The sequence below is a fragment of the Labrus bergylta genome, chromosome 14, assembly GCF_963930695.1.
Source record: "Labrus bergylta chromosome 14, fLabBer1.1, whole genome shotgun sequence".
Taxonomy (NCBI): Eukaryota; Metazoa; Chordata; class Actinopteri; order Labriformes; family Labridae; genus Labrus; species Labrus bergylta.
This window is the reverse complement of record NC_089208.1, coordinates 12,279,286-12,299,933: the sequence shown is the minus strand read 5'-3', so window position 1 is coordinate 12,299,933 and position 20,648 is coordinate 12,279,286. Positions and strand designations below refer to the sequence as shown.

The 20,648-nt window shown below is 37.9% G+C and overlaps 1 protein-coding gene across 1 annotated transcript; it reads right to left on the bottom strand.

Moving 5' to 3' along the window:
- Positions 1-9,348: 9,348 nt before the first annotated feature.
- On the bottom strand, positions 9,349-20,341 carry sar1b (secretion associated, Ras related GTPase 1B). The gene is made up of 7 exons (XM_020635571.3): positions 20,183-20,341; positions 17,134-17,209; positions 14,396-14,515; positions 14,162-14,227; positions 13,701-13,804; positions 12,515-12,646; positions 9,349-11,111 (listed from the first exon to the last, which is right to left on the bottom strand). Exons 2-7 carry the CDS (start codon positions 17,189-17,191, stop codon positions 10,995-10,997), a joined length of 597 nt encoding a protein of 198 aa, XP_020491227.1. The 5' UTR covers positions 17,192-17,209; positions 20,183-20,341; the 3' UTR covers positions 9,349-10,994.
- Between the last annotated feature and the right edge of the window lie 307 nt (positions 20,342-20,648).

Below are 20,648 nucleotides of genomic sequence, written 5' to 3'. Positions count from 1 at the left end.
GCACATTTCAAGGAGAGCACAGTTTCTCAGTGCCAAAGGCCTGAGAGTAGGGCCAACAAATTTATTCTCCAGCACGACTTTAACAAGCTGCCAAAGAATCTTTAGAGAGGCTTCTCAACAAGAATGTGAAAGTCATTCTGTAGTCCCAAAACCGAGATTTGAATTTCAGAGAAAATCTGTGCAATGACTTGGAAGATTCAGCCATGTCAGCAAAATCCAAATATTCCGTCCTGATGCAGATGTATTTTCTTTTTCTTTTCTTTTTTTTTTTTTTTACAAAACTTGAATAAACTGAAGTTATATGAATCGTCATTCTTTATTTTTAAGATCAAATTACAAAGTGCAATGTGATATTGGTGTCTATGACGCACCCACAAAGTTATCTCTCCTTAATGGAAAGTTTTGCACTTGTCATCTTGTTATTTTGGTTTTCTGGACCTCTGATGATTTACTCTCAGTGCTCTCATAATCATAACATGATGGGGTTTGAACTATAAGTATTAGGTGTTTTTGCTTGAATGGGATCATTTATTCCTGATTATCTTAAGCACACTATTTGCTTTTGTTGTCTCTCATTACACATCCCCTGATTTGTATGTCTGCTTTCTTTTCAGAGGTATGTAGAAGCATTTTTTTGTGATATTGAGGCAGTGGAACATAAACTTCGGGCCAAAGACAGGCTCTTTAAATACTTCATGGAGGCACAGTTACAGACTCTGTTCTTGTTTGTTTATTTCAGGGCCTCCCAGCTTGAAACAAGGATTGATTATTACCTACTCATCCTTTTCGGGTTTTCGTTAGCTCTAGTGTGATTTTCCTCCTAATCTGATTACTTCCTCCTGCTGTATTCTATCTCACTTCTGTTTTTTTATTTTGCCAGCCTATTATGAAGGTTTAACTAGTTCAATCCACTCAGCAGTTACACTGTAAACAAAATATCCCACTGCAACTTTAAAAAAATGAGCTAGATACCATTTCTCTAGAATAAATTCATGGTTTTGTTTCATGTGCCTGCCATCCTATAGTCCACATGTTGTGGTGTTTGGGAAGCAGCAGGAAGAAGTTTCAGAGCTAAGTGTGCCTCAGAGGACTCAAGCTAACTTTTTCACGCACCTGCTACAGTGCTTTTACAAACAGCAGTTATTAAAGCTGTGGTAAGCAAGTTTTTTTTATAATTTAAAAAAAGTTTTCAAGCATAACTGCAGAAACATCCAACCTAACTTTCTGCTCCTAGTGCTTTACGTTCTGTGAGGTGAACTTTGAGTAAAGAGCAGTGATCACACTGAGAGTCCACCCGGAGTCTGAATGCAAACCGAAACGGAAAAACATTATGAAACATACAAAGACAGTATGAAAACATCGAGAGAAAGACAATGTTTTGTATGATTATTTATTCTTATAGAAAGGTTGTCTTTGTCTGGATACTGTTGTGTTCAAATCCAACCATCTTTCTATACATATCTACATCAAGTTCAGTCTGTAGGGGCTTGGGTTGGGAACCGGAGGGTCGCCAAATCAAGTCTTGGTGCGGACCAAGTCTGGAAATTGGTCTGGGAGCTGGAGAGGTGCCAGTTCACTCCCTGAGCACTGCCGAGGTGCCATTGAACAAGGCACTGACCACCCCTCCACCAGGTCAGGAGCGCCCCCCCTCACTCTGACATCTCTCCATTAGTGCATGCCCATAAGATCCTGTTTGTGCATGTGTGTGTGTGCGTGTGTGTGTGTGTGTGTGTGCACGTGTGCATGTGTGTGTGTGTGTGTATTTCAGCCAATTTGTGTGTAGCATGTTCAACAACAGTGTAAAATTGAATTTCCCCTCGCAGGTTTAATAAAGTGTGTCTTCTTCTTCCAGAAAGAGGGGTTGTCTTGATTAATTTTGCAGTTTTGTATTAGTCTTAACTGTTTGTGATTCTCTTCCTATACTAGATTTGCAAGTCATTTTGAGACTTCATTAATTTTCCTGAGGGCATCTCAAACATTATCAACTGATGCTTTTCACCCACAGCTCAAAGATTTAAGCCTGACTGACTGAAATGGCAGAAACATGAAAGACATCTCCCAGGATCACCAGCTGGTAAGTGAAGACAGTTTGAGTGAGTTAAAGAGGCTTTGGTGATGATGGATGCTTGGATTTAATTTGAAACAACTATCACTTGCCACTGCCACATCCCGCATTGAATTAAAAAAAAAAAACATTTGAATGCTTTAAGGGCATCATTAAGAAATTTGTCATATCATGCAAGATATTAAGTTTCACTGGTGTGACATTTCAGGGAATTCAGGAAAGCTTATCAGAATCAGAAATACCTTATTAATCCCGGGGGGGGGGGGAATTTGAACTGATCTGCTGTGATTGTACTAATCTTTACAGCTAACTGTCTTCCCAAGTGTCAGCAAGCAATGCAAAGTATTACGCATCATCAGCTAGCTCATTAGCTTGCTATCAAACACACATGCTCCATGAGGAGTGCTGATAAGCTTTTTTTTCTCAGTCCAAAAGACACGGGGCAGAACGTACTTTCCTGCATGATGTGACAAGCGTCTGGCAAAGAAAAAAATGACAGACAAAAAAATCAAAATGTCAAGGCATCCATTTAACAGCCTTTTGTGCTGGCAGCAAGTTAATCTGACACATTGTAGAAAAATCGATAGAGAGCAGAAGACTGTTAGGATAAACTGTTGGCAGATGACATCCACCACTGTGAAACCGTGAAATCCACATTAGTTTCAGGACGTCCAGGAACAGTCAGAGGAAGGAGGTGGGCGGCTCTGCTCGGGGTGGTTGAACAATTGTATCTGTTATAATCTGATAGACTGTCCTGCACATACGCACACTGACAACATAGTCCCACACAAGCAGATCATAGTCCTCCTGACACATGCTCTTATATTTTCTTTTATTCCCTGCTCCCTTGAGAGCCTCACTCCACCGACGATACGTTGACGCCAGACCAGTTTTTTCACTTGTGAGGTGTTTAAAACCATTCAGTACAATAGCAGGTTGAAATGTCAAGAGGCCACTGGGGTTTAGAATGTTCCTGATAAATTATAAATTATCTAGCTCCTCCAACATCAACAAACAAAAGGCTCAGTAGAGGGCTTGGCTTTATAAAGAAGAAAGAAAAGCACAAGATCCTGTGGGCATTAAAAAAAAGTTGTTTTTTTGTTCCTTTTTGGTCTGGATCCAACAAACTCTGCAGTAAGTGGCAAATCCCTTCCCGTACAAGACCTCTGTAAATACTTAGTAGAGTCAGAAAGGAGGAAACGCTGCAAAGAGTTATTATCTTGTTTTATATTCAAATTTTTTACATGTGTTCATCTGTAATATTTCTAGAAAAGTGAAACGTCTCACGGCAGCTCAAACTTTTTAATCACACTCTCGCATGCTGAGGTTTTATCATTTAGTCTAAATTCACTGTTACAAAATAACATTACAAAAAGATTAATACAACAATCTTTTAACGTACAGTAGCCTATTACCCGAGCCCAGAGAAGCAAAAGAGAGAGAGGGGGAGAGGACATACGCCTACATATAGACAGCCAGGATGCAAAACAAAAAGTGGTCATTTATTAATGAAGCCTTGCGTATTGCAACCCTCTGTGATGTCAATGAAGCATAATGCAGTCTCTGTTCACCTTCCCTTAATGAAAGTGACAGCTGTCTTGTGAGCAAGTCCTGTGCAGGTTAACAGTGTTTAGGTAGAACTGCCCAGATGGGCACCTCACATTCACACTGCCAACATGTAAGCTTGTGTGTGTGTGTGTGTGTGTGCATGCATGTCATGAATTTTGCGGCTCATGCATGTTAATCTGAGATTGACTTCAAATTGGATATACTTGATAGGACATGCCGGTCGGCAACCATATCCAAACAGGCTGTTAATCGACTGATTCCTGTCACAGGCCGGTCAATCGCCGAACAGTGAAACATACCAGTGAATCTTTGGAGGTTGTACAAAAAGACTGTTTTTGCAAGTTGCTGTTAACCACCTCGTCTGACACCTACCAAGCAGCAGCGATATCAGGTATTGGAATGAATAGATCTTGTTGTTAATTGTCTTCTTTGGTTCTGTATGTCATATAGAGACATCAGTATTAGTTTCAGTCTGTTTAAGTTCCAGTTCAAAACTCCACACAGGAGCTTTAACTATAATATTTTATAAAAAAACACTTATCTCAGAAATGTAATTAACTATAGTGACAACGCCATCAAAAACAAGATGAGTTTTCTCGGGTATCGATTATCAAACTGTGTTATACACAGTTATATGTCAGAGCAGCTTGTAAAAGTCACAAGAAAGCAGAAATAAAGTTACAGCAGCAAATGACCAACTGAAACAGGACCTGAAACTGCAATTACTTTAGTCAGACCAATAACTAAAGATAATGATATGGATTATTTTTATACATCCTCTTAGTAGGAAGTAGCTGATGTTATAAAGTGTTTCTCATTTTTCCTGTCCTGTGACACTTCAGGGGTTGATGCTTTGGAAAAACATTTTTCTTAAAGTCTGTTTCTTCTGCAAACAGAAGGAAAAGGGACTTCAGAGATGTATAGACTTTCTCAGAGACCCTCAGCTGCCTTACTGTACTGCCCTCTGGTGGCATGATATGAAACAACTGAATAGCTGAATTGCACCACAGAGCCATTACAAACACCTGCACTTCCAATTACAGTAAGTGCTAAAGCAGTTTTTAAATAGACCACTGCTGTGGCTAACAGATTTGTAATGCACTTGCACTTAAATTATAAAGGACTGCGTAACATAAAATTGAGTGAAAGACAAACACATGTCATTGTCATAGTCTCACTGTAAAAGACTTTCCAAACTAAATATGTGTAAAGCATTAAAACATGCATTTCCAGTTTGTTATGTAACAGAAGACTGTCATTAACCACTAGGCCAGTTATGAGAAAATATTGACGATATAAAATTAAGTTTAAAAAATATATACAGTATATGCTGTGGGCGGGTCCATTGAATGGGCCAAAACTCTGCCCATTCACAGAAAGAAGCTTCTAAAAAACTGGAACTCAAAATCTTCCAATTCTGGCATCAAGGCAAGATGTACTTGTGTAACGAAAGCATAGCTTAGGGAGGTTATTCTGAGGGGCCTCGGTGCATGTTTGGCCGTTTGCCCCTCCCCAAAAAACCTGAACCTAAAAGTGATGAAAACTTTCTAAAAGTCTAAATCCATAATTCAGTCAAACATAGTTCTCAGTCTTTTCAGATGCTGACAGCAACTTTTTTTCCAACATATATAGTGTGTTTAGAAACCAGTTTCTGATTTTGATTTACACTGACTTGAGAGGTTAGGTAAAGGTTAACATATCTTTTTCATTCCTAAGACCTCTTCTGAAAAGAGCTACACAATTTGGTACTCCAGGTACCTTTGTAAGAATTAACACTTACATATTGGTGAAAATTAGCCTATGTGGACTATAAAAGTTTACCATTTAAAATAAATAAATAGGATGGTCCAATAAATATATATTTTTAAACTCTAAGCCAGTTTAAATATATTGAGCACAAACTACTAAATAGTTAATTCTCAGTTTTTTATTAACACCTTGGAAAATAAGATTCATTTATGTTTACATCCTCATGATCTTAATGGAGACTACACAAAGAGCCAAATCTTATGGACACATGGAGCCACGTTGTCCTACCCTCTCTGAGTGACTGTGTAATGTTTGATGTCAGTTGAATGAATATGATAAGATAGGGTATATGACATGATAGGACACTAATACGATACGATGCAATGTGATGTGATACCACACGATACTATACCATACCATTCGATTTTCAGACACTTGATTGTCCCCTTGGTGAAATAACAGTGAACTGTTCTTTCTTATTTCTTTTTGGCTGTTCTTTGTATTTGTTTGTGAGTCTGGCAGGCAAAGTTGATCACAGCAGCAGTGAAGGACACATCTCCATGGCCTCTGTACCTTTCCCCTTTGCAATCTGCTATAAATAGCTTCCAATGTGTGTGTGTGTGTATTTGTGTTATCCCCCCTTGAAGAGATATTTACCCTTTCATTAAAGGAAGGTGAAAGAGACACAGAGGCAGAGAGGCAGAGAGACTATGGCAGAAAATGTTTTAGAATACAAAATGAAGCATAGGTGAAGAGAAGGTGAGGACACAAAACATTAAGTTAACACATCAGAATAATAACTTTAAAGCTGGATTTGGGATGCTCTTAGAGACAGGAAGTATTCAAGATTTGGAGTTTTTCCACTTGCAAAACTGCTTAAGCCACATTTACCAACATATGAACACTCTCTGCCTCACTTATGGTGCAGGATGAGTGTATTGGGGAGATGTGAGTGCAGCAGATAGTCGGGGCTTACTGTAAAGATGTTTCTGTCATTCTTCTTCAACAAACTTGAGAGTTTGATATGGAAGATATGGAAGATTCTGGTCATTACAAAGACTGCATGGGCAGCGCATTCACAGGTGAGCAGGTCTACAGGCAGGTAAGCCAACTATTATTTCATTCATTATGTATAAGATAAATGCATTGACTTGTTAAATGAAAGCAATAATAAAAGATAATGTATTTTTTCATGTATTTCAGTCATTGATGCTGTCATGATGTGAAGAGAATTTCAAAATATAAAACAAATGTGCTCCTTAAATTAATTTCCTTACCTCAGACCAGCATCACATCATGTAAAAAGCTTTGCAGCAGGATTCAAGCTGATAAATAAATCAATGGATTGATGGTTAAAGGAAAATAATTCCAATTTTTTTAAATGGCAATTCTTTTTTTTTTGTAAAAAAGAAAAAAACTATTTTACATGATACAACTAAAACTCATTTAATAAAAACATGACAATAGTGCATACACCAAATGTATGACTTTAACATCCCTAGTAAGACAGCTTAATGCCTGTCAATCAAAATAACCAGACAAAGGTCTGTAGTGTTTCATATATGCATTAAAGCAAATTATAGCAGGGGAGCTTTAACTTAGCCCATCAGGCTCAAACCTTTTTTTTTATTTCCATTAGCTGCTAATTCTTTAAAAATTGTAGCCCGCACTGTTTCCACAACAAATGGCACTACCTATTAAACATTTGACCGCTATACAGTACACTCTCCATCTCCCACTGGTGGCAGCTTTTGGTTATACTAAATATGAATTATACATAAACACAAACATAACCACCAGTACAATACTCTTAACCTATTAGAGGAGCATCATAGTTAACTTAAAGTAACATTCTAATAGTTTAAAAAAAAAAGTCTAGACGAGGCGTCATACAAAGTATAGACTATAGGAATATTATTGGTGTAGTATCAGTTCTTCTACAAATCTTCTTTTTACAGCATGCCATTTTGCCACAAAGTAATCCACAAATTCATTTTAATTTGCTTGAATATGAACACATTTTGAAGTTTTCTGAGGGCTCGATGTTACAGTATGAGGTCCAAGAGGTCATTCCCAGCGTATTTTTAATCACATAATCAACATCTATCTTGATACTTTTTAATGCACTCTGGGCACCTTATTTACATTCAAAATACACACCTTCATCACTGAAAATAATTTGAGATGTGTTCTTCACATTTGATGCACACCTGCTATTAATAATAATTTGATGATGGAGTTGGAGAATAAGTGCATTTCTGCAAACATTCGCTTATTGCAATATTACTATACACATTTTCCTACAGCCTACAGACAATATACTGTAGTGTCTGCACTGTTTACCATTAACATTACCATTCATATGTAACATTCAAATTGAGCTTTATAAATAGAAATTAAATTAAGATAAAGAGCGAGAGAGAGAGAGAGAGAGAGAGAGAGAGAGAGAGATGCAAAGTGTCTCCACCCCCAATCCCCCAAGGAGGTTGACATCCTGGGTGACCGTATATCGCCTACCTTGAGGCCCCTTTGGGCATGAGGCCCTGGGCAATTACCTACCTTCAGTTGCCTAATGGTAAATCAAGGACACCACAGCCCCTTATACGGGCCAGGGAGCTCAATGTTTTGATGCTTTAAACACATCAAGACTGCCAAGCAACTACTCTGTTCTTGGTCATACAAACAATTGGAAGTCAATGTTGACATAAGCCAGTAAGTATGGCTTTAGGCATCAGGAAGAGGTTCTGACACCCACCATAAATATTTAGACCTTAGAATCACTTTTGCAATAAGTGAACAATCCCATAGTTTTTAGTTCTTTTCAGAACTCTATGAAATTGATAGTGGAGACTATTTAAAGTGTTATTAGTGAACTTCCTTCCAATTTTGCAATGTTAAAGTCATGTGGCTGTCTAATGTTGTTGTATTTACAGGATGTTTAAAGACAAACAGTGACACCATCAGTCTACAGCATTGCTGCAATAAACCAGTTATGAACCTCAAAGCAACACAGATCATCTTAAAATGAAAGCAGGGCTTCTTGGAACTTAATCTTCAAAGAACATTCATTTGATGATTTATTTGTAAACAAAACTATTACTATTGAATTATTAATTAATCAATAGTATTATTGTATTCTTTGTAATTATATGTTTCGGCAATATTGTCACGTCAATAAAGCTTACTGAATTAAAATAGACATAACCTTTGAGATACAATAAAAGGTTGTTTGTCATGATGTGGTCCACTGATGTCGGTGAACTTAAACAACTTTTTCTCTTTATTTGCTGTCATAAAAACTCCAAAAAATCTTCTCATAAATATTATGTCATGTACACCAGCCAGTGGCCCAATGCAAATACAATGTTTGTATTGAAACTAAATTATTTGGTTTACTATTTCTTTATATGAACATTTAAACAGTCAAGTAGATTGAAACTTCAAGTGTCAGATTATGAGCCCCAGTCTTGAAAAATATGAATGATTACTCAAGTACTTCAGTACTTGTTTACAACTTCGCTTTTTTACTTCTACATTTTATCAGTGGGTATTTGAGCTGTTCTTGTTACTTTTCTGATTGAAACTTAATTTTTTGTGTGTTTTTGTCATGATTGTGATTGTTTGTAATGTTTGAAATTGATCATGGGTTTTCCCATGGTTTCATTCACTTCACTGTTTAAGGCATGGAGAGGGAGGTCTATTTACATAATGTATGTGAAAGAACAGCTTTTCTCTTCATCATACCAAATTTAGAATTTAGACTTCTTTTTTTGTTGACTGACCAACTACATCACAATTATAATAATAATCAATATTGACAGTTGAAAATATACATAATGGAGGAAATTTCTGCCACTTTTAGTTTGTGTACTTTCTCCAACATTTTCCTGAGACTTGTGTACTTTCACATAATTTGAATGCAGGACTACCTTGCAGTGGTAGTAAAAAAGCATTTTGGATCAATGTTTAAGTCTGTTATTCATTGAAAACATTTATTACATTTTTTTTTATGATGCAAACAACAGCAAGTCCCACCCTTGTTGGAACAGCTCGATCACGTAGTCATGAGGGAATGAAATAGACACAAGGGGACAGAAAAAAAACGTGTATTAAGCGCAATTCCATTGTTTCTGTTAAAAAAAAAAAAAACATGATAATCAGCTCTTATGGTAAATTTTGGCATCTTTTCCCCTCCTGTTGTTCACTCTGGAATATTGGTCATTCAAAATCAAAAAGAACAAGGCATGCATAATAGTTTCTGGTAATGCACGAGTCAAAGGATACCACTTATTAATACAAAATCCATGTACGGTGTTCATGTACATTTCATATACATATATGGTCCCTTTTCTTAGAGGCTACTAAGGCCTACCTACCTGTTCCCACTGAGGGACTGTGGCCTCTGTTATCTACACTTGGTCACTAGATTCACCCTGTAAAAAGGTCTGCGCTGGAAAATACATCTGAAGGATGGATTTCCAATATTGACAATTACTAGATGTTATAACCATCTGTTTCGTTCTTTCATGTCTTACTGCATGTTACTATCAAGCTATGGATCCCAAAGTTTCATTTCTTTAAATGTGTTTCTTTGCATCAACTGACCCATGTGCCTTCCGCACCATGACACACTTTTCCTGGTTTATAGCCTTTATTATTTCTATTAAAAATCAGATCCCATCTGCTATACTACCACCCCATGACATCTTTAAAAGGGGAACCCACAGATTATCCATTAATAATCCATAATCCATTCAATGCAACTGTGCTCACAAGATAGAAAAGTCTGGAACAAGTTGTTTTTTTTTTTCCTTTCTGAAACACTAAGTTAAATGCACTGGTCCATCTAATTAACGGGTGAAAAAGCCATGCGTCTATAGTGAGGGCTGTATACATGGCCACACTGTTATTAATTTAAATGTAAAAAAAAGAAAAAAAAAGAAAGAAAAGAAAGTGGGACAAACCAAACTGTCGATTAAATACAATGTCGAATGAATGTCTTTACTGTTAAAAAAGTCTACTGCAATGTATGCAACTATGTGGCTCACTCTCATTGCTCAAAATGAGTTTAAGAGGGGACATAGGCATCAGGATTGTTGATATACCAATGAAATCATATACAGATTTACAGTTATAATGCATCTATCATCACACTCAACTGATGGCAGGATGGGAGTTTGGGGGGGGGGGCGGGGGTGAGGGCAGAAGATGACAGACACAATATAGAAAAGATTCATCCGTTTGAATTTAAACACCCTTTGCAGTGGAACCAATGCTATGTTACTCTCTTAGAAAAACATGAATAAGAGTTTGTGTGTGTCTGTGTGTGTGTGTGTGTGTGTGTGTGTGTGTGTGTTTGTGTGTGTGTGTGTCTGTGTGTGTGAGTACAGGTATGATTTCTGTAAGTGCAGAACCAAATGTTCGACCAATAAAAGTCTATTGGGATCAAGTTGTACTGGTTTCTCTGAAGGTGGAGGCAGACTTGTTAACCAAACATGGGGCTGAGTAAGATGGTACTGGTGGCAACGATGGGTGTCTTGAGTGGTTGGGTTTTGCGCCCCACCCCCCCGGTGGTGGTGGTGGTGGTGGTGTATTACAGGGCTTGACTGCTTTAATCGATGTATTGGGAGAGCCAGCGGAATCCATCGCCATAGCCCTGCCTCTTCAACACACTGCACATGAACACCTCCAGTGGTCTCGTGTTCAGCTCCTTCATGGCAACGTTGCCCTGCGAGTAAAACAAGAAACCAAGTCACATTGTGTCCGATTTCTTTTTTTCCCCCAGAGCAGAAGTTATTCTCTTGACAAGCTAGAAAAACCATCTTGAGTTTGTATGCCTTGGCAAATGGGGAAAGTGCAGTTCAAATACTTCAGGGCCAGCTACTGTGGCCAGCACAGAGGCTTCTATACTTAATAAATTATTCTTTTAAAGAATATATTACCCTAAAATAAATAAGCACCAGTTTCCCTATATTAAACAGGAGAGGTTGAACTAAAATTATTTACAGGAAGGAAAATAATACGAGTGAAGTGTTCTCGTTCTCTGCTCATTCATTTGCAGAGCGTGTGATCGTCAGCAGACCCTGTAAGCAAAAAGCGCAAAGGGAGATTATGTACCAACAACACTTGGATGATTTTGTTTTCTCAGGTAGAATTATAGTAATAACAATAAGAAAATGATCTTCTAGTGTTAATGAGATATTGTGTTCATGAGAATTGGACACATAGAATCTCAGGACCGGAACTACTCCAATCTAAACACTTCTTCCTGAATTTGTTGTGGTGAAATGTAAAGATATTCCTTCCCTTTCAAAGATATTTACAGTAAATTCAGGAGAATGGGGACAGAAGAATAGCCTGAAAAAAACATTATGCTGTAAGAATCAAGTTTCACATTAATTATTATTATTTTTTTAAACCTTTTGGGTATCAAAATGTTACTCTTACCTATTAGACATTAGTGAGTCCAGTGAGTGGACGGATGAGCCAAAAATGTTTATTGAGAGTTCATGAATCCAAGTGAACATTTGAGCGAAATTAAGAGAATCATATTCACAAGCAAGAGACTTTGTTGCATAGAGAGAATTCCCAAAAATATGGTACCTCCGGGCTATGGCTGTGGTCAGCATAGAATCAAAATATGTTATCACACAAGAGAAGGTAATGTCATAACCTGGAACCGATGCCCTTGTTCTACAGATTTAAACTCCTGTGGCCTGGTGACTTTGGATTTTGAAAAAGAAGGGGCCCCGTGTATACAAGAAATGATTGAATATGTTGAAGAAGACAGAGAAGGGAACTCTTGCATAAATATATTTGACCTTGGAATCTTACATTTTATGTCTGATGGACGTTAAATAAAGGTTAAGCTGACAAATGGACAAGCCAGGAGTAATTCATTGAACCATGCAGCTACTAGAGCCTGTCTTGACACAATCACTTTTCAGTCTTAGTGAATGTGGCGGGGGCTCATCATCCTGTAGTAGCACATGTTGGAATGAATGCAATTTCTTTTTTGCAACAATAAAAAGTGATATTTCTTTTTTCTTCTGTTTTAATTACTTGCTGGGGTCAGATGTTTGAAAAGAGGCTCTCTGTTAGATTTGTGGTAGGATGGACTTCTCTACTCACTTTGCCTGTTGTCTGTCCGTACAATCCAAACATTTCCCTCAGCTTCTCCTCACTGATGGCGTCATTTCTGTCGATCTTGTTGCCCAGGATCAGGATAGGCACATTTCCAATGGTTTCGTCTGTCATTAATGCCTGGGAGGAGAAGAGAAGGTGATAAGAAACTCATATCTCTATGTTAAAGTCATGACACATCTTATTTGGATCCTTCGAGGATGGATTCATTTTAACGCATGTATACATCAACTAATACCTCATTCCCAACATTTTCAGCATTTCCAATGAACTAAGAAAACGTATTATTTCCTATATAGTAGTTGGTTGAGAAAAATTCCAGAGTTAGATGTTTTAGTAGGGATGGTAAGTGAGTCATTTGTCGTGTTGAGTGCTGCAAGCTTAAAGAATAAAAAATATAGTATTAGACAGTGCAGAGTATTTTCATGACCTTAATAGAGAAAAATGGTTGAAAGTTAAAGTAAAAAAAACAATTGCTCTGTTTCTAAAGGGACGGACTAACATAGTATGTCTGTGCATAAAATCATCCTTTGCAAAAATGATTTCATGCACCCGACCGATAGATGTACACCGATACAACTGCCACTAACATCGAGTCAAAGTGTTTGATATTAAAAATGCTTCTTACTTTTTTTTTTTAAGTGTGGGCTTTCATCTCTGCTTTGGCTTTATGTTTAACAATTATTCTAGAAACAGCAAATGAACTCTCATTGCAGTGCCCACTTTATTAAGGCTGATTGTGATGTCATTTCTTCAAATATCTTCACAATGATATCCCTTAATTCCACTAGATATTTACGCCATTCAATTTGTTTACAGTTTTTCTCTAGCTTTTGTTTTTTAGATTGATTTGTACAAGATAATACAAACAATTATCAACCACGGCCAGCTTGAGGACACACTGTTCCATCACCAGTTTGTACACTGCACATAACAAAACACATGACGTCATCTATTTACATTCAACTTGATGAGCCAATAAACAGGAGCTTAGCTTTTATATTACATACATTTAGACAAGATGTGCAAACAACTGTAACAAGGTCTGTTGTGTTAGGGGTTAGAGGGCAGTTTAGACTGCATCAGGACCTCACAGCTAAAGTAGTATTTAGCTCTGAATGCAAAATAACCACCCTAAAGTGTTACTGTGACGAGGCATGTAGCTGCTACTTACATCAAGTTCTGCTTTTGATTCAGCCAACCTGATGAGGTCAGCACAATCCACGAGGAAGACAATGCCGTTAATGGCAGGGAGGTAGTTTTTCCATACTCTGCGTGCTGTGTAAACAAAAAAAACACACAAATACAAAAAACAAATATGTGAGTTTACAGTGCAGCCTGACACGCATTTCAGTCATGTCTATTGCTCCATCCTATTTGCCTTGTTCAGCAACAGTATCAACAAAACATCAGAACTTCTTGAACGACAAATTCCCTGTTGTATTCCCTGTCATGGCGGTTATGAATCCTGACTGATAAAAAAAAAACTGTTAACTCAATAATTGTTTTCCTGAATTCAACGAGCACTCGAAAAAGTGGTATCGGTGCTTCACTTACACATACCGAGTACAATGCAAGCCCAATACTTTCCTTAACTCCCCCCTCCCACGCACACGCACGCACACATACACAAACCTTGTGCGTGGCCTCCAAGGTCAAAGGTGGTGAAAGTCATGCCAGCGATCGTCAGCTCTTCCGAGGCTGGAGGAAGAGAACAGAAAAGGAAAAAGTCAGGTAGCTTAAATACACTGACAAACCCCACAAATCTTATAATACATTTATACAGCATTCATTTCTTTTTGCCAAATTGAACACATTATTTAACACATTCAAGAATCCCATGTGTGTGGGAGAGTGGCAACAACTCACTTGGATGTAAAGTTGGCACATGCTGTCCCAATCTGTCATCTTTAAGCATGTGCAGTAGCGTCGTTTTGCCAGCATTGTCAAGGCCAAGAAATACTAACTTGCCGCATTTCTTGTACAGTCCTGAAAGAAAACCCAAAGAATTATAGAACACAGGCCATGACACAATAAATCAACCTATTCAGATGTGAAAGAATGTTTTATCTTTTGAACTAAGGTAAAAATACATGTCATCACAGTTGACCAGTCAGGTGGCACTAAAGGCCTGTCATATGTGAAGGGTTAAAAAGTTTGGAAGAAAAAAATAATTAAAGTAAAATAAATTACTTTTGACAAAAGAGTTGCTGAGCTCAGATTTGTTCTCTGCCATCTACTGGATATCTTGTACAACCAAACAGGTTATTTGATTCAAAATGAACACATGAAAAGTAGAGCTGGGTATTAATTTCACGTGACTTCACACTCTTATGGAACCGCCCACCTGGAGGGCAAGAAAGGCTCTCTACCACTGTACGCTACTGAGAAGTTACTGGTCTCAGCTGCCCCCCTACGTCTTTTTATCGGTTTTATTTTTTTCAAATGAAATACAGGTGGTGTTTAATATGATACACGAATCGACAAGGAGACGAGCCTGAGTTTTGCTTCTACAGAATTTAATCCGAGAAAAAAAAGAAAACAGAAAGGAGGACGTTTGTGGATTAATGCCCTGACGCTCCGCGGCCCCTGTGAGGGGAAACATCAGACTTCTCCTCATCCTGACATCAATTATAGTGTTGACTAATTCTAAATATTCTTGCCGTTAACTCAAATTACTGCCCCAGAACACTAAAATTGACAGCTGATACTATCCTGATACTATCGCTAGCTTACGCAAACTAGCTAATCTTAGCTAATTAGCACTCACTGATGCTTGAATGATGAGGAATTTCTTGCCCTTCACTTCTCAAACAGCAGCATTATCGACCCAGACCGATCAATAATACATAAAGCTGCCTGTATGTTTTTAGACATTCATCCTACAGCGATGTAAGGAGAGGGATTCTCCTCTAAATATCAGCAATATCACTTAAGTTACGTTCTGGTGTTACGGTTAAAAGAGTGACCATGTTAACTGATGACTTTCAGACAAACGCAACTGAAAGTGTCCTAACAAATGCCTCTTTGTATTATCATAATGTCAAAATTACTTATGAGATATACAAAATTTCGCTATGGTTGTTAGGTGATGTAAACATGTGTCGTTTATAGGATATGTTAAAATAACAGCCCGTGATGCACTTCTACAGGGTTTTCAACGGTAGCCGTTACTTTCCTGTGGGAAAGGAGCCACAGGTTGGATCCTCCATACATGGGGCGTGCACACTAAACACTGCGCCACCAGCACCCCGGCCTTGTATTCTTTATTTGGGAAGCTGAGGGACATTAAGTCCAATAGATAAATAACAGATCCTCTGACAACTGCTTCAAGCCTGACACGGTTTTATTGGCAGTTCTGTCAGATGGTGTATTGACTGACAGACAAAACAGAGGAGAAAAGGTGTAACTAAGGCTTCTCCTTCCTTAACACTTGTGACAAGATAACAAGGCTTTCTGTTTACCACCCTCTGAGTCAGCATAGTGATACCCAGATTTGTGAAATTTCTGACTGAGTCAGCTCCACCAGACATCACTATACTCACAAGAGCACTATGCTACCTGTCTGACAGGTAGAACAGGGCCGACTGCTTCACAGGAGGAGCTCTGACACACAACGGTGGAACAGCAAACCTCCTAACAAGACTTTCCATCAGATTTCATATGGATACAAAAGCTGTGGTGAATTATCACGTCATGTCTCAATGAGATAGATTTCCTTTGTCACTTTCATTTTCAGATAACATTGAAATTCTACCTTTTAAATAAGATCACCTTTGCTCAAAAAACAGTAACATACTGTAATAGAAGTCTCACAGACATACCACTCCGCTAGAGTTATCTATAATGTAGAGGTTTTAAGAATAATTTATATCCAGAAAGTCAAGAGGGAAAACCCTGAGTATTCCTCTGGTCAATTACCAATCTGCCGTTGCCAGCAAGCAAAAGCTGACGTAACATGTGCAATGTAATGTAAGCCTTTAGCCACACCACTATACAGACACATTATGGGATGCATGTTTTGCCCCAAAGAGAATAAAACCCGTAATCCATCTTCTGTTAATGCTCAAACAGGAGATTCACAAATAATCCATTTAGAGGTACATAACATTTTTTTTAAGAAATTCATTTATCTTACATGTTTTGATGATTACTACATAAGATGAAAGAACAATGGCCTAGGCTGATAATGTTTAGTGTTTTAAATCTTTAAGTACAGATTAGAATTTCAAGAATTGCCAACTGAAGTGAACTGTCAGAGTACTTGCGTTTCAGATTTGAGTCTGCAGGGCACAACATAGATCAGAACTTGTAAAGAAACTCTACATTTTCCTTCAAGCTTTTACTACAACAAGGATGGCAGGAACAAAGCCCACTATTGTTAACTACACTGTAAGACGCAGCTTTCCACCAAGAAGACTTTAGGGCTGTGGTGCTACACAGACCAGTTGTTGTTTCAATGTAAGTTGTTGTGATCAAATAAATGAGACTTTAGGCACAGTAAATCATCTTGAACTAAAAGTTCTGTGCATCATGTCAGAGAAAAACTCTAAAGAAAAAAAGGAAAAAAGCTTTGTGCTTCAGAGTGTGTGTTCACTTATACTCACCGAACAACTGTAGCACACTATTGAAACTGTGATAAACCCAGTCAAATATGAATGACATATCCGGAGCTGTTGAGTCCTAAAAACAAGAAAACAGAAAACAGAAAAGAAGAGGTAAGAAGTTTGTAATGCATGGAGAAGAGAACAGGAAAGAGAGGAGCTGTAACATGTTATTTTGTCAGCAATATCCATCATCATCATCATAAATATCATTAGCCAAATTTAAGCATTGCACGTTGAACTGTCCAGGTAAGGTCATCTTGTTTGAGCATTTCTTTCCAAGTGGTTATTTTATCAGTAACATTTGTATGCAGGCTGTCACTGATGCTACCCACAGGGTCTCTTTTCCTCTAGATGAAGGATAACTTATTGTGGCATCGGAAAGCTGCACTCTTACATCCCCAGCAAAACAAAATCCACACGTGGAAGAGTTTTTACGATAGCTGCTTAAATGGCACACTTATTAAAGTGCTGGACAGTTTGTTTTCATTATTCTTCAAATCCTAAAAATCACAGGATGGTATGTTAAACATGTTTTAACTTTTTATTTAATATTGAGATCTGAGATTCAATATCTCTGGGAAACAAGGATAAATTAGTAAATTCCTGTTCACATTGGGCTGATTACTTTTTGTGCTATGAATGAGAACACAGTTTTCAAATCCAAATCTGAAGATGACGACACCACTTTTAATTTGCAGTGGAACATTGTTGGAAAGCTCTTTCAGGGGATAGTAACCAAAGCGAGATACAAATTAGAAATATTAACAAAATAGGAGACAAAGAGTAAGATCAATAGAAACCAACCAGCATGCCCCATCACAATTCTTACAAAAGTGTCAGCAATCAGCTCTAAGAGTGTGTGGACTGCCTTAATCTATCAGATGATATCTGCATTTCATGGTAAGAACAATGACTGGTGGTCCACATCCAATGATAAGCTTGCTCTAGTAGTAATCTTTCAACAGCAGGACAGGAGACTCCGAGTACTGATCAGATAGCATCTGACAGCTCCTCAACAACCCATCTGCAAGGACCTTGGAAATACAGCCTAGTCTTAGTCTTTCATGATAAGCTGGGTAGATTGTATTTCAATCGAAAAACAATGAATCTGAGATAGGACCTGCTGTTACTGTGTGACATCAAACAGCTCTCTGACAGAACACATGCCACAGATTGTTTCTAGCTTTGTTCATTTGTTATTCTACTTCACACAAGCTCATTTTTTTCTAAAATGATGTGATCAGCAGTTTCAGCTACAGTCATGGACATAAAAGTCTGAGAAGGGGAGTAAAAAAAGCACAGACTTCCTCTCACTGAAACCAAAAGACAACATTTTTGTAACCTCAATTTTATTCCCACATCACACCATGATGTTTGCTATGCTGGTCAAATTAATTCTGCTTTACACATTATTTAAATTCCCAAGACTTTACTCTGCGACAGCCAAAGTTAACCAGAACAAGGTACGCTAGTGCCGCTGACCTCAAGTACTTGTTACGTAACATGCAAACAACACAGAGGCTGAAGTGTACGGTAGGTATGAAGTTCAAGAACACGCAAATACAGCTGAACTACACGTCAGCTGTTGCTACAGTTCACTGCTCAAACTGGCTGCTATGACGCTGTGGGCTGGCATTTCTGATTGATGCTCCACGTGGGGTTAAACGCTGCTGTGAATATGGAACCACATTTGCCCATGATTGTTGTCAGTCACAGTCAGACAAATAGAAACATCTGTTTAAAGATCATAGCACACAAAAGAGGGGAAACCTAACTTGATTAATGTAGCAGTTGTGAACAGGCTTCAAATGTGGAAGCAAATAAAAACCACAACCATCACAGTGAAGCTACAGGTGTGATACAGAGCTCAGATTATGTAAACTCAACAAGATGATAGATAAACTGAATGAGACATCTGATATCACGTAAATCTATCACACAGGGACATGCCCATTTATAAAAGACACTTGGACAAAAATGTTAAAGAATAATTAGGAGTTCACATGCTCAAACTTCAACGCTATAACAAACGTTTGCCATCCTTACTAAACAACATAATCTGATCTTTACCTGGATCTAATTCACCATGATCTGCTCCCAGAGACAGTGAGTGTGGAGGAGCAAAGTCTGAACTTTCTAAACACTGTCATATTTAAACACCACAGACTCTTTTGCATGATTAAAAAATGCCTTTACCCTAAACTGGTTTTTAAATATCTGGGGGGGGGGGGGGGGACTGGCCGCTGTTTACATAATAACTAATTGAATAATAACAGAACATTTAAAAAGTCGGTTTTTTAAGCAATTAATCACTTGTTCAAAGTTTATCAGCTTTACTATGACAATTTCCCTTCAGAATATTTAGTCTCTGTCGATATCGTTTTCATAAACCTGTCAGGAAGGGCTTCTGAAATAGCGTTCATGTCATTTCAAGATAATTAAACCAAAACACTGTCCCTGGTTTCTCTGTCTGTCAAACGAGTCTCGCATTTACGACCGCTGTCAACGTAGCAGCGAAGTTAGCTAACCTTTACCTTCACATGGAGGGTTGATCTTTTGCAAATAAAAGAAAAAGAAATGTCCAAATATAATTTTAACATTTATTTAAAAAAAAACTATACAAGTAAGGTTGTACACTGTGCGTGATGATACACAGCTTGGGTCAGGTCGGGTAGTTACGCTGGCTAGCAGCTACGTGTCATCTTCTGGAACAGGCGACGTTGCATCAAGCGGCTACTAGCTCGAAGCTAAGTTAGCTACAGAAAACCAAAAAAAAAAAAAGAAAAGGACGTACTGATGAAAACGAAACTGGACATTTAAAGAGTGTATCATATCCCCAATAATAAACACGAATGTTAAAAACACAATCACACCTGGTTCAGTAAACATTCAGATTGTGTCTATTTGATAATAACCAAGTAAGCCAACTTGGTTTTCGCGATGCTAACGTAGCGTCGCTAGGAGCCGGGGTTAACGTGCTATAGCCGAGATCATTCACGTAAGAGCCTCTTTTTTTATATCATTAATGAGGAAATGTATCAACACTTACCCGTTGTTTAGGTGTAGACTAATTAACCCAACGTGTTTGCTCTAATAGTCATGTAAATTGGTCCCCTAGTCGAAAAAAGAGAGCCTGCGAAAAGCCTTCCTCTCTCTTTTCGTGTTTTGTTACTGAAGCCACGACACTGCAATGGCTGTCCAACTACTCCCCAAAACTCTGCCGCTTCCTGTTTATGTTTCACAATCTTCTTTCCGACAGGTGAACTGATTTAGAAAGAGGATCAATTTTCCTCTATTGATAGTTTTCATTCATGTAATTCACTGGATTTTTTTTTTCTTCATACAATATGTATCAGATTATATATGTATATGTATTTTAGTAAGTATGACTGGATTACTTAAACAGCTTTCTGTAGTTCTTTATACTGTAGTGGATTTTTTTTTTCATACAATATGTATTTTAGTAAATTTGACTGGATTACTTAAACAACTTTCTCTAGTTCTTTACACTGTAG

Excerpts from the sequence above, each read along its gene's own strand:
- sar1b (XM_020635571.3), bottom strand. The coding sequence starts at position 17,191 with ATGTCATTCATATTTGACTGGGTTTATCACAGTTTCAATAGTGTGCTA. Across the intron at positions 14,228-14,395 it reads TGTGCCAACTTTACATCCAA|CCTCGGAAGAGCTGACGATC; the intron begins GTGAGTTGTTGC and ends CTCTTCCTCCAG. Across the intron at positions 12,647-13,700 it reads AATCAAAAGCAGAACTTGAT|GCATTAATGACAGACGAAAC; the intron begins GTAAGTAGCAGC and ends TTCTCCTCCCAG.